The 14,978-nt window shown below is 36.1% G+C and overlaps 1 protein-coding gene across 1 annotated transcript in view; it reads right to left on the bottom strand.

The window, feature by feature from the left end:
* The window catches only part of LOC150109595 (uncharacterized), a 233,401-nt gene that overhangs the window by 57,099 nt on the left and 161,324 nt on the right, over positions 1-14,978 (bottom strand). Inside the window, exon 7 of the mRNA XM_090402715.1 lies at positions 1,303-1,476. Coding sequence (XP_090258841.1) covers positions 1,303-1,476 — 174 coding nt within the window. The remainder of the gene's footprint in view (positions 1-1,302; positions 1,477-14,978) is intronic.

Here is a 14,978-nt window from a genome sequence, read left to right as displayed (position 1 = left end):
CCAATACATCAGGATATCTCCAATTTGGCTTGTAAAAATACCAGATGACAGTCTCCAGGACTGGTGGAGAAGATGCTGGAATGAACTACAAACAAGAACACAGATCCAACTGTAAAACCTTTAGAATTCATCTAACTGGTAAAACCTCTACCCTTGACACCTCTGGAGCCAGCTAAACAGATTTAGGGATGGGTACGGTGGTTGGTGATTGTGCAGACTACACATCATATCGCTGATAACTGTCCTCCACACACTCCTTCCCTGGAGGCCTCCCAAATAATGTCATCAATTGGTTAACTGAACTGTCAATCTGTATATAGTGTTATTCATTAATTTCTTATATTTTTATCCATACACTAAATAAATATAAACAAAATTACAAAGGAGGTGATTATGACAAGTTGAAGAGTTAGCTTTTAGTAGCACCATGGCATAAGAATTTGGAGGTGGAAAATGGTGGTGGTGGTGGTGGTAGTGCAAGGGAAGTGGTCAACAGATGTTTGAAGAGAACAGTATCAGAATGTATATCAGAAGAATAAATCAGGTGCGAGTTAGATGGATGAACAGCATCACTAAGTAGAAGTTATAGACCAAAGAAAAAGTTATGGAGGGAATATAAAAAAAAACGTGATCAGCATGCCCAAGAGCAATATAAGGGAGAAGAAAGAAGAATGACCAATATGGTAAGAAAGGCCGAAGCTAATTATGAGAGAAAGATAGCTGATGAGGCCAAAAGAAATCCTAAAGAATTTTTTCTGAATGTGGCAGGTAAAAGGAGGAATGACTATCGAAGGATGACTTTAAAAAGCACCGATGATAGGGAGGTAGCAGAAACAAACCAAATAGATGAGTTACTGTGCCAGATGTGACATTGTTTGATGGAGAATAGAGGTTGACGAATTGGAGGTGCTTAGGAGATATTGCTTAATGCAAAATTGGCCATGAGATTAGATGGCACATTGGCCTGTGTATTACAAAGAATGTGCAAGGGAATTATCAGTGGCAAAATAATTCTATTTCATAAAGGAGGCTCCAAGACAGATGTAGCAAATTATAGGCCAATCAGCATCTCAGCAGTGGTGGTTAAGGTATTGGAGATACCTTAACCACCATTGCTGAATTCAGTACTAGGTCTACAATTTTGTAGTCTTAGACTTAGTCTACAAGAATTAGTCTACAATTTTGTTAACTTCAGAAATGCAATGACACACATTATGATCAACTGCTTTTCAGTATCACTTCTGTAATAATTTTTTCCCCAATTTTTTAACGGATAATGTGCATTAACTATAGCAATATTACCTGCACCATAATATTGAGGAGGTATTGTTGGTGGAGTAGGCTGATATGAAGTGGTTTCTGGTAGGCTTCGCTGCCTCAGAGAAGAATATCGCTTTGGTCGACTGGAAGAAGATGATGATTCACCTCCTCCTCGAGCTGATGGTGTAGTAGTCTGGTGAACTGTGGTAGCAGGCCCTATGATAAAAAAAAATGCTTGAAAAGATTGCCTGGAGAAGCATTCTATTTATGAAATAAATCTTACAAAGCTGTTGCATATTTGCACTTTTAGTAATAAACAGTTAATCTCCCTATATACATATATTTACATATATTTTTTAATGTATGATATTTAAACATGTTCTAATCATCATAATCATCTTCATCAAATTCCTGATAGGTATTCTCAAGGAGCATACAAGACATTATAATGGTACTACCTAGTCTAGCCAAAAATACCGTTACAACTTGAACAGTGCGTCAAGTGTTACTCAAGTGTTATCGGAAGTTTCTACTGTAGTTAATTATATAAAACATAATGCTACTAATACAAGACGGTTTCGTATTTTATGCCAAGAGATGGATTCCAATTACAACACTCTTTTATATCACACAGAAGTAAGGTGGTTGTCCCGTGGAAAAGTTCCGAAACGAATTTTTATATTGAAAGATGAACTACGAATTTTTCTTCTTGATAAGAATCCCATGTTAGCATCTCATTTTTGTGATTAAAATTGGTTGTGTTTCATTTCTTATCTGTTGGATTTTTTCGAAAATGTTAATGAATTGAATCTTTCTCTGCAAGGAAAAAGCACCAATATATTAACACTAAACATTACATTGCAAGCATTTCAAAGTTAACTTTCGGCGTGGTTAAAAAGTTTTAAGGATAATAAAACAAAAATGTTTACTTCTCTTCTTAAATATGTTAAAGAAAATAATATTTTACTATCAACAGAAAATAAAAGGATAATAATTAACCACCTCACAAATTCTATGGTTTTTTTCGAAAAATATTTTGCTAATTTGAATGAAGATAAAGAATATGATTGGATAAGAACACCCTTTGCTCCTTCTCTACAATTTAGCAATCTTCCATGGCCATCCCAAGAAGAACTAATTGATATGAAGAGCAGATTCAACCTTCGAATCAGAATTTCTTAACAGTGAGTTATCCGAATTTTGGATTTGACAGCAAAAAGAATATCCTTCATTAGCAAACGCAGCCTTAAATATGTTAATTCCTTTCGCATCTACATACCTTTGTGAAACAGCATTTTCATTGTTATTGGTAATTAAAAATAGGTCCTTCTTATCAATGGAAGAATTGGAAGGAAATCTAAGAATAGCCATTTCAAATATTTCACCTGATATTGACTTTTTGTGTAGCATAGCAGTATTGAAACACATCCATCACATTAAATTGTTATTAAACTTCTTTTATGTTTTTAATTCTTTCTTTATTACTAATCGTCTAATGTTTCATGTGCTTGTGTACAATATGCAAATGTACAATAACAATATATCTATGTATATAAAAATCTGAGATAATGTGCCATGTCAAATGTGTATGTAAGATGCTATAAATGTAATATTTGCATTTGATTTTTGCAATATTTGCTCATTTGTTTTTGGATATAAATTATAAATTAGTATTGAATATAAATACAATAAATATTATAATAACATATGTCTCAATTACGATTTTTTTTCGAGGTGGCCGTGAAATATTTTAATTTTTATAAAGGGGGCCCTGACATCCAGAAGTTTGGGAAGCACTGTTCTAGTGTACTTCTAAATGCATCATTAATCCACCAAGATCTTGCTCTTCTTCCAGTGGGTGTTTTGTTATCATCACACACCTGTTTTCTGAAGTTTCCTGGAGGAGTTTTGCTTAGATTAGCTCCACTCATGCATTCCTATATTTTGTTGTTGTTGCTGTTGTATGTCTCCCACCCATGAATCTTTTTATCATTTTTTAAAATTATTTATTTCTAGTTTGCATTTTTTTAAATTTTATTTCTTACATAGGCCCTTACTTAGTGCCAGAGACCAAAAATGGAACTTTTTTAAGCCACTTCAGTTCTCTAATAAGCAGGCAGGTGGTGTCTTACTGGGTAAGGAAATTCTTCTTCTACCACCTAAAACGCTATATTCTAATTCCTGCCTAATATCTTCATTATTAATATGATTCTACCATTGAAGCTATCTGTTCACTTTCCTAATTCTTCTCAGAACTCTCATATTTGTCATCTCGATTCTTTGTTCAACTACTTTATTTCACCCAGCTTTCAAATTCAGAAATTAAAATATTTCTTAACCTTGGAAGCTGCTAAAGGACAAATATGCTTATGTTTGATTAGAGCTGTTTAGAAATGTATGCAATTGTTTGAATTTAGTTAATAATATTATGTTAGTTTGTTATACATTTTGATGGTAAGTATGACAGTAAGTTGTTTAACTTTTATGAAAAAGTTATTTTGTATTATACTAGATATTTTCTGTATGGCGCAATTGCATAACAGAATAAAATGTGGCAAAGATGTCTTTGTTAAGCAAATTTAATGTGAGGGATTTTGTTTGGTGCAGTGTCTGTGTGAAATGTATTCATTATGAAAGGTGGCAGATTTATAGAAGGAAAGTAAGACTGGTGAGAAAACATGTAGATTTCTGGGAGTGAGTGCCAGTTATGTATTGGGGAGGGAGGGGGAAGTAAAATTCATGAGAATATTGACAAAAGGCAAAATGTAAGTGTCAGCAAAATTGCTAATGAAACCACAGTGGGGAAAGGTAAAGAGAATGAAATGGACCTTGTGAAAGAACCAGCATGCTTATGTGGAGCCCATTCACAGGATAAAGTGAAACAATGATTGCAATAACATCAGGTGATTGGTAAGGCTGAGAAGAGAAAGAAGATAAGAATCAGGAAATGACAAGGTGAGAAAGGAGAAAAGTTTTATGCTGATTCTATTATTATTATTCCTGACACCTCCAAGGAGTCCGAAGACTCATCGCGGGAGGACACAACTGTTTCAACCACTACACCGAACCTCTACTACGAATCATCTCCATCAATGCCATCTACCACCCACCTCCACTACCACCACCAGTATTTTTTGTCTGTAAATTGAGTGTGTTCTGAAGGGCCGATTTGTCTGTATGCAGGATGAAAAACCAGTTTTCGGGAGAAAAAACCCTGCTACCTCCTAATGAAATCAGCTAACTCACCTTCGATTGAAATCATCCAGATAAAGATTCCTCCCGTCGCGATGAGAATCGAACTTAGGCCTATTCCAATCGAAGGGAGCAATGTAACGTCATTCTTCCAATTACGCTATGGAGGCGCTTAAATGTAGAAGTGGGTGTGACAGATTCTGGATCATCCTTTTGTTGTATTATGGCCTGCTATGATAAGGAGGTTAATGAGAGGATGATTAAATCTAGTTTCCTGGAATATGAGGATTCAAAGAAATAAAAGTAGTCATGATCCTAATGGGAAACTGGAAGTTATGTATACTAATGCCAAAGTATCAGTAAGGAGGAGGAGTTTATGATATTGGTGGGTGCCACCTTGCCAAATGTTATATGCATTAATTAACAGTAGATGATGTAGTTAACAGGGCTGATGGGGGGGGGGGTATAATATTTTCAGTGAGGACAAAGAATAGGACAGGGGAAGGGATACTGTTCATGACAGAAGATGAACTGTAGCCAAAAAAGAGTAGGAGGAAGGTATAAGTAAGACAGAGATGTGGAAGGCATGTGAGGTCAACAGGATAAAACAAAGCAGTTGTTTGCCACTGTAATACAGGGCATGTTAGGGAAGATAACGTGCATCAGCAAATTAGCAGGTAAGTGTAGATCAAGTAATTAGTGATGAACTGTAGTTGAACTGAAGATGAACTGTAGCCAAAAAAGAGTAGGAGGAAGGTATAAGTAAGACAGAGATGTGGAAGGCATGCGAGGCCAACAGGATAAAACAAAGCGGTTGTTTGCCACTGTAATACAGGGCATGTTAGAGAAGATAATATGCATCAGCAAATTAGCAGGTAAGTGTAGATCAAGTAATTAGTAATGATGATCAGCCTGTCTTTTTCATTCACTACAGGGTGAAGGCCTCTCCCATTGCAGGAGGGTTGGGTCTACTTCTCCCATGGTGACCCAGTCCATCTTGGGACAGTGTACATATACTTAGATGAATGAATGAATGTATGAGGGTGGAAGACAATCACAAACATCCATGCCTAGGCAGGATTTGATCCCACAGCCTCTTGGCTGAAGAGCAGATGCGCTAACCAACTGGCCAGCCAGGCCGACCGAGTAATTATTATTGAGAACTTAAGCGACAGGGACATAGATTGGAAGGAGAAAAGATCACACAATGGAAGAAAATGAAATTTATTCACCTACTAAGAAATAATTACTTGAAACAGCATCTGATGCAGGACTTGGGGCTGGGAGTGCTGGATCTCATCATAGGATCACAAGATCCATTCATAAACAAGGTAACCACATTGCCTCTGACTGGGATGTGAAATTTTCAGTTAATAAGGAGTACAAATAAAACCATAGGGCCAGTAATTATGTAAAGCTTAGAAAACAGCTTGAAGAGACACCATAGCAAAAGAATTTGCAAAGGAAGCAGATTAGCAGTGCATGGGAGATATTCCAAGGATGTCTGAATGAAACAATATCAGACTGTTAATCCAAGGTCAGGATAAATTATGTAGGAGTGAGAAGGATGAATAGTATCATTAAGCAGGAGCCACAGTGTGTGTGTGGGGGGGGGGGGGGGGGTACATAAAGAGAAAATTGATCAGCAAGCTCACAAACAGTATAAAGCACAGGTAAGAAAGGTGACCAACATAGTAAGAAAGGCAAAATTGAGAAGAAAGTAGCTCAGCAGGTCAAAGATTATTATTATTATTCAGGCCTCCATGGAGTCTAAAGACTCATCTTGGGAGGTCCTTCCTAGGAAACGCAAAGTCTATCATACTACCACTCCTTGAACTCAATGACCGTTCTTGCTCTCTCACCACTATCACGCAATGCATTCCATGATTCAACCATCTTCCATACAAAGAAACCATTCCTCACCCTCTTGCTCACAGCTTCCTTTCGTAACTTCCAGGGATGGCCCATTGTCATCGCTCCTTCTGGCTGTTCTACCAAGTGAAAGAACTCTCCAGTGACTGGGGAGTTCTTGAAGAACAGTTCTGAAACTACCTCTCACAAGTTTAAAAGTCTCGATCATATCACTTCTCCTTCTTCTATCCACCAAACTCTGCAGTCCACATTCCCTCAGTCGATCCTCGTAACTGACATTGTACAGTCCTGAAACCATCTTTGATATCTGCCTCTGTACCCTTTCCACAGTTAATTTATCCTCTTCAAATCCTGGGGACCAAATTTGGGAACAATAGTCTAACTGTGGTCTGATCAGGGTCTTATACAATGGAATGATAACTCTTATCTCTGCAGGTCATTATCCTTCTCAGTATTGGAGCAATCCTCTGGGTTACCTTCACCACCTTTGCAATATGCTCCCTGAATTTCAGTTTTCTATCAAGCATCACCCCCATATCTCGTTTTCCCTACTTCCTCCAGTGCATCTCCTCCAATCGAGTATGCAGCCTAGTCTACCATCGATGTATCCCAAACTTCAAGACTTTAGATTTTGCTGCATTTAACCAACACCCCCATTCATTCACCCATCTGTCTAATTTATTCAAATCCTCTTGCAGGACTGCCACATCTGCACTATTACTAATACCCCTTCCCAGCTTCACATCATCTGCAAACCACTGAATATCCCCCTGCAACCCACTGACAATGTCATTGATGTAAAGGTTAAACAATGCAGGTCCCAGTACTGAGCCCTGGAGACCCCACTTGTAACCTTCTGCCTGCTTGATATTGCCCCACCATACACAACTCTCTGATACCAATCAGATAGCTAATCCTGAATCCAGTTGACTAACCCAACATCTAAACCCATGTGCTGCAACTTAAATATCAGCTTATCATGTGGCACCCTGTTAAATCCCTTTGCAAAATCCAAAAAATGGCAGTATATGCGTTTCCTTCATCAGCTGCTCTTGTCACTTTATTATAAAAGGCAATCATATTATTAAAGCAAGAGCATCCCTTAACAAATCCATGTTGACTCTCACAGATAACATTATCCTCATCTGCCCAACACTGTATATGGTCTCTCACTAATTTCTCCAAGATCTTAACAACTACTGATGAAACACAAACTGGATAGTTAGACATATCCAATCTGCTGCTGCCCTTATGCAATGGCACTATCTTACTTTCCTTCCATTCCCTGGGTACCTTTCCCTTAGCCAGACTTATATCCCAAAGAGGTTTTTGTTATGTATGAAGTAAAAGGAAGAATGACTATAGAAGGACAACTTTGAGTGCTGATGCTACACCCCCGCCCCAATAACTCTAGTTTCCCTAACTTTGCCCTTTCATGCGCTCTTGTGTGACCGCTATGTAAGGTCTACCATCCAAGTACTGATGAAACACAAACTGGATAGTTAGACATATCCAATCTGCTGCTGCCCTTATGCAATGGCACTATCTTACTTTCCTTCCATTCCCTGGGTACCTTTCCCTTAGCCAGACTTATATCCCAAAGAGGTTTTTGTTATGTATGAAGTAAAAGGAAGAATGACTATAGAAGGACAACTTTGAGTGCTGATGCTACACCCCCGCCCCAATAACTCTAGTTTCCCTAACTTTGCCCTTTCATGCGCTCTTGTGTGACCGCTATGTAAGGTCTACCATCCAAGTGAAGATATTGTTTTGACAGGAACTGATGTGGTTGACACGATCACGAGATTAGATGGTGTATCAGCTTGCATGTTCTGAGAAAATGCTAACGAATTTGTACTGTCTCTCAGATTTGGTAAAGTCCCAGGAGATTGAAAAGCTGACAAATAGTTCTGTTACATAACCAAGGTTTCATGACTGAGGTAGCAAATTACAGACCAATCAGTATCTTGGGAATGGTGGAAATCTTGGAAAAGTTGGTCAAAGACAGAATTCAGGAAGAAGTAGATAAGAATATGATGCTCAATGGGGACAACATGGTTTTGTGAATGATAGATCTTGTCTTAGTAATTTATTCATTTTTCATAATAGTGTAACATTTGAGTTGAATAAGAGTAATGGCTAAATGATGATGTAGCCATATACACATTTGAAATGGTGTGTGCTTTGCATTATGGGATACATACTAAACATACATACTTAATAAAGCAAGTCATTGCGGTCATTAGCCTCTGTATACAAGTAGCTCAGATGTGAATATATTTCACGTGCAAAACACTGTTTTGCCTCCTTGGGTAAAGGATTAAAATCAAGTATATAATTTCTTGGTATCTTTAATGTACAGTAGAACCAAGGTAAAAAATTTTGAAGAGAAACGTTCACCTGCTTGACAATTATGCAAGACAATGGAAAGCTTGCCTAATGATTTAAAACATCCATACCAGGAAGGGACAAATCATCATGCCATGCTTGACTTTTAAATAGCACAAGAAAATTTGTCTTGCACTTCCATACTGAGTAGGCAGGCAGGCATTCCATGATTTGTGGCTTGCTTGTTTGAGTGACACATATAAGGGAAGGAAACAATAGGTGTGAACAGAAATCCTTTCATTACATTGTGGTATTATGTGTGTGCGTGTGCTAAGTTGTTTTGGACATAAATGCCAACATCCATGTCTAGTCATCTTATAATTTCTAGGCATGAATGTTGCCATTTGCATTGATGGGGAAAAAATAAAAGGGGAAGCAGAAGATATAAATAAATAGGGAAATATAAATAATTCCATAATAATAAACATTGCCTGTATACATTGAGAGCTTAGTATAATCACTATAGGGAAGAAATGTATGTATCCCTAGAACTAATAAAGTTGATTACGTGATTCATCTGATACCGTGAACTATGTGTGTATGTTGATGCTAAGCGAGTAAATCATCTTGTACAATTTACTGTGCTTGTTATATGTTTCTTTCTTTTAATTTATATTTCACTTTTTTTTTTGTTTTTTTTTAAAGAAGAGTTTTCTTTTATCTAGTAATGATTGCCTACGTTCAATGTACACTTTCTTTTAATACAGAAATAAATTATGTGCTAATATATTACTCGAGATCACTAGAGGCAGTTCTTTTTTATATAAAATATTTTTTCATTTTTATTCACAGGAATAAACAGATTTTTAACATAAGCATAATGGATAGATTTTTAACAGTTGTACAATACAGAGACAATTTTTTCTTTTAGGGTTACACGGTGATCAGCATTCATTTTAAAAATTTTATGGAATTTACAACAGTGTTAAAAAACTTTTTTTATTATCCCGACGTTTCGATCTTCACATCAAGATCATCATCTGGAGCATACATAAGTATACAGAACAAGCTGAGTTACATCATTAACTGTAAGCTAGAGAAACAATGATTTTGATCACATGTTATTCTACTGACGTGACCTCTGGTCAGGGAAAAAAAAAAAAAAAAAATATATATATATATATATATATATATATATAAAAATAAAATAAAATAAAAAATAAATTTTTACATCAAGCTAAATTCTATTTTTACAATGACAAGGATAAACATTCGTTTAGATGGTTTTTTTTCTTTCAGAAACAATTGGTGTCTATTTTTAGTATTACAATTCTTATTTTTGATTTACAATACTGGATTTTCTACAGTCCTGTTTATAGTTGTTCTTGGTGAGGAAGGTCAAATATATACCTTCCAAATGTTTGGGATTTTTAAACCATCATTGTTGTTCAGATTGGGGTGGTTGCTGATAATCTCACAGGCTTCCTTGAATTTCCGTTCATACCATGTTCTAGTGTGATGTAGACAGCTGGTGGTTTTCCAGTCAATTCTGTGCGAGGTATTCAGGGCATGATCAGAAAGGCCAGTTTCACCATAATTATTATATTTAATGTGTCGTTTATGTTCTTATTGTCTAATAGGAATAGTGCGTCCTGTTTCTCCTATATATGGTATGTTGCAAGTACAATAGATCCGGTATACTCCAGGGTGAGTATACCAGATATGCTACAGATCCAAAAGTCCGAAGTATTCTCAATAGGTTGTGAAAACTTTATTCTTCATATCAACAATAAACCCTTAAAAAGAGTAAAGGACTTTCAATAACTTGGATTGTACATCAGCAATACAGAAAATGATATTAGAAAGCATAAACAGCTGGCTCTAGTCTTCCATAACAAACTCCACCCTATCTGGAAATCATCATTAATATCATTAAAGACAAAATGAAGACTATACCACGCAACCAGTAGATCCATCTTCTTGTATGGTTCTCAAACCTGGACAATAAGCACCAAAAAAATGACAGATCCAATTGACTCCTTCGGAACTACATGTCTCAGAATGACCCTTGGATACACTTGGATGGACCGTGTCACTAACTCTGCTGTGCTATATCTGGCTAAGCAAGAATCACTTGTTAATATAGTCAAAAAACTACAACTCAGATGGCATGGGAATCAACTCAGACATGCCGAAGTCGCACCCTTTTTGGAATCCCTCATCCCATACAAACCAGAAGATGGCAATCACAGTATAGGAAGACCATGAAAACAATTTTGGCAATACATATGTGAGATGCACGGTCATCTCGCATTGAATATACCCCCTGTTCTCATTCGATCCCCGAAGTTAAGCAGCGTTGAGCTCGGTTAGTACTTCGGAGGGTGTCACCTGGGACCACCGAGTACCGTTGCCATAAGATATTTTGTCTGCGCGGTTAGCCTAGTGGCTGTGTGCTTCACAACCATATGCCTGGAGAAGGAGTGTCCTAGGTTCGATTCCAGTCAGTGACGTAAGGAGCTGAAGGATCTTCCTCAGCCATAGCCAAGTTAGCCGGTCTTGGGCATGGACAGTAGGGTTTTTTCTCCAGTTTATCCTGGGGTTTTTCATCCCACAAAGCAGGCAAACCGGCCTTGAGAACTCAACACTACAGAACATAGGATACACCGGGGCGTAGGGCTGACCACCTTATGCTGTGAATGGTTTGAGATCCGATGATTAATAAACCCTCAACACCGCAAGGTAAAAGAGGGTAAAAGGAAGATGATTATATGTGAAATCATCAGTAGGCTGAACTGTAAAACTCCATCTGACATCTACCAGTTAGCTCAAGATAGAGAGACTTCGAAGACCATAATTTGCAATGTTTAATTTTTAATATAAATCTCTTTTCCATAATAAATTTAGTTTAATCCTTGATCCAAGTGTAAGCAAACAAAGTTTGCACCTGAAAATATCTTCAGGACTGAGGTAAGGTGGTACAACACTAGGAAACTTGCAGCAAAGGTGGACCAAGCGCTCATCACTCTTTGACTCAGTATCTCCCATAATGCAAAACAAGTATAATGCATAGCAGTATACTTGCAGACATGTATACTGCTATGCATTAAGGGAAGGGGCACTACCCAGACCTGTTTTGACCTTTATTAAGCTCTCGTCAGTGGGAGGCAGACCCAAATGTGGAGATACTAAGGCAGAAGCAATACGAGAGGTCATATTTGCCTATACGAGTTGCCAACGGGTGTACCACCTTATTACTGAATTACTCTGGATTTAGAGAAAGATGTTGGAAGTTTATTTTGCATTTGGTTAGACAATAATAAATTTAGTTTAATCCTTGATCCAAGTGTAAGCAAACAAAGTTTGCGCCTGAAAATATCTTCAGGACTGAGGTAAGGTGGTACAACTAGGCAACTCACAGCAAAGTTGGACCAAGCTCTCATCACTCCTTGTCTCAATATCTTCCATAATGCAATGCACATCTCCTTGCAGACATGTATACTGCTATGCATTAAGGGAAGGGCCACTACCCAATGGTACACCTGTTGGCAACTCATATAGGTAAATATGACCTCTCCTATTGCTTCTGCCTTAGTATCTCCACGGTGGGTCTGCCTCCCACTGATGAAACCTCAATAAAGGTCAAAACCGGTCTGGGTAGTGGCCCTTCCCTTAATGCATAGCAGTATACATGTCCGCAAGGAGATGTGCTTTGCATTATGGGAGATACTGAAACAAGGAGTGATGAGAGCTTGGTCCACCTTTGCTGCAAGTTGCACTACCTTACCTCAGTCCTGAAGATATTTTCAGGCGCAAACTTTGTTTGCTTACACTTGGATCAAGGATTAAACTAAATTTATTATAGTCTAACCAAGTGCAAAATAAACTTCCAACATCTTCCTTTAAATCCAGAGTAATTCAATAATAAGGTGGTATACCTGATGGCAACTCGTATAGGTAAATATGACCTCTCCTATTGCTTCTGCCTTAGTATCTTCACATCTGGGTCTGCCTCCCACTGATGAGCCCTCAATAAAGGTCGAAATGGGTAGTGGCACTTCCCTTAATGCATAGCAGTATACATATCCGCAAGGAGATGTGCTTTGCATTATGGGAGATACTGAGAAGGAGTGATGAGAGCTTGGTCCACCTTTGCTGCAAGTTGCACCAACTTACCTCAGTCCTGAAGATATTTTCAGGTGCAAACTTTGTTTGCTTACACTTTGATCACGGATTAAACTAAATTTATTATAGCCTAACCAAGTGCAAAATAAACTTCCAAAATCTCTTTTCCCTTTTCACATTGTATCATATTATGAATAAGCTATGATGACCTGATTGTCATCACTCTTCAGCTATCCAGCTTTGGCATATATAAGATCATTCTAAAATTCGAAACATTTGTTTATAAAACTAGACTATTGAATAACACAAATGTACAATGGCTATATGAACAAAGAATTAACCAATATCTAGATAAAATAAAATAAAATGAAGAAACAGAAATAGAATGGATTAATATAAAAATGATACTAAATGCAGCAGCAAATTAAAGCTTAGGAAAGACCACAAAATTCAATAAAAGGAAAAAATTGAAGATCTGGGATGATACAATCAAAGAAATAATCAAAAAGAAAAAAGAAGCCTATCACAAATGGTTAAGCGGTAAAAGATTAGAAGATGAAATAGAATATAAAAGAATAAGAGCCATAGCTAAAAGAGAAGTCAGAAAAAGATATAGAGAATCATGGAACAAATTTGTTTCTAATTTAGAACATGATTTATATAAAATAAAACCCAATGTATATAAGATTTTGAAACACTTAAATGCAAATACTAAAGAAAACATAAAATTAAACACTGAATTGAAATTAGAAGAATTTCTACACAGAATTTCTACACTACAAAGAAATAGAAAATCACCTGGAGAAGATAAGCTAGGTTCAGAACTATATAAATATGCAGGAACAAGATTAAAAGAAAGACTTTTTCTTTTTAAATAAAATTTATTCAACTGGTATCCCCCCAGTAGAATGGAAAAAAGCAATTATGATTCCTATCTTTAAAAAAAAAGGTAATAGAGATGACCGAAAAAACTGTAGAGGTATCAGTATACTAAATTCCCATTACAAAATATATATATATAGCAGAATCTTAAATAGCAAACTAATGAAATAATCCGAAAACTTTATTTTAGAAGTACCGAATGGATTTAGAAAAGGACGATCATGTATAGACCTGGCCTTTAGCCTAAAATTAATAACAGAGAAAAGAAGAGAATACAATTTAGAAACACATATTGCATTTATTGACTTTGAAAAAGCATTTGACAAAACATATTATTTAACATATTAAAAGAAAGACAAATACTAAATAATATCCTAAAAGCTATCACAAGTATATATGAAAATTATCAAATACAAATAAGATTAAATCACAAGCTATCAATATACGAGTGAGATAAACCAAGGGGTCCGACAGGGATGTCCCCTCTCAGCAACTCTTTTTAATATTTACTTAAATGAAATAATAATAAAATGGAATAAAAATTTACATTAAGGAATTAAACTTTCTCCTACAGTGAACTTAAACACTCTCCTTTTTGCCGACGACCAAATAATAATTACAAATTCAGAAGATAACTTACAGAAAGTCATTTTAGATCTAAATGAGATAGCCAAAGATTATGGTATGATAATATCAACAGAAAAATAAAAAACTATGGCCTTTAAAGGACAAAAGATACAGCAAGAACTAAAATAGTAATAGATAACAAGATATTAGAACAGGTGAATTCATTTAACTACCTAGGATGTATGATCACATATGAAAATGAAAAAGATATAAATGTAAAAATTGCAAAATATTTAAAAATAACAGGTGTAATTAACTCTATATTTAAACCAAACCTAGTTCAAAAACAAACCAGACTAAAAGTATACAATACATTAGCCCTACCAGTCTTAATGTATGGTAGCGAAATATGGACAATAAAACAAAAAGACAAACAAACATTAATAACAGCAGAAATGAAGTTTATGAGAAAAACTGAACAGTATACCCTATTTGATCACAAAGAAATGAAGAAATTATGAAAGAATTAAATCAAGAACCAGTAAGAGAAAAAATTAAAAAATATAAACATAAATGGATGGAACACGTTCAAAGAATGAAAACAGAAAGATTACCAAAAAAATAATAATGTAATCAATATAGATGATGAATAACAAATGGAGATAATGTACACCCTTGTCTCACATCTCATTTAACATTAATCCATATTCTATATCTCCCTCAATTTGAATTGCTGACTTACAACTGAAATA

The sequence above is a fragment of the Typopeltis vanoorti genome, chromosome 2, assembly GCF_054136105.1.
Source record: "Typopeltis vanoorti isolate ZY-2024b chromosome 2, IOZ_Tvanoo_1.0, whole genome shotgun sequence".
NCBI lineage: Eukaryota > Metazoa > Arthropoda > Arachnida > Uropygi > Thelyphonidae > Typopeltis > Typopeltis vanoorti.
The sequence above is the reverse complement of the archived record's forward strand: the minus strand, read 5'-3'. Positions and strand labels throughout refer to the sequence as shown.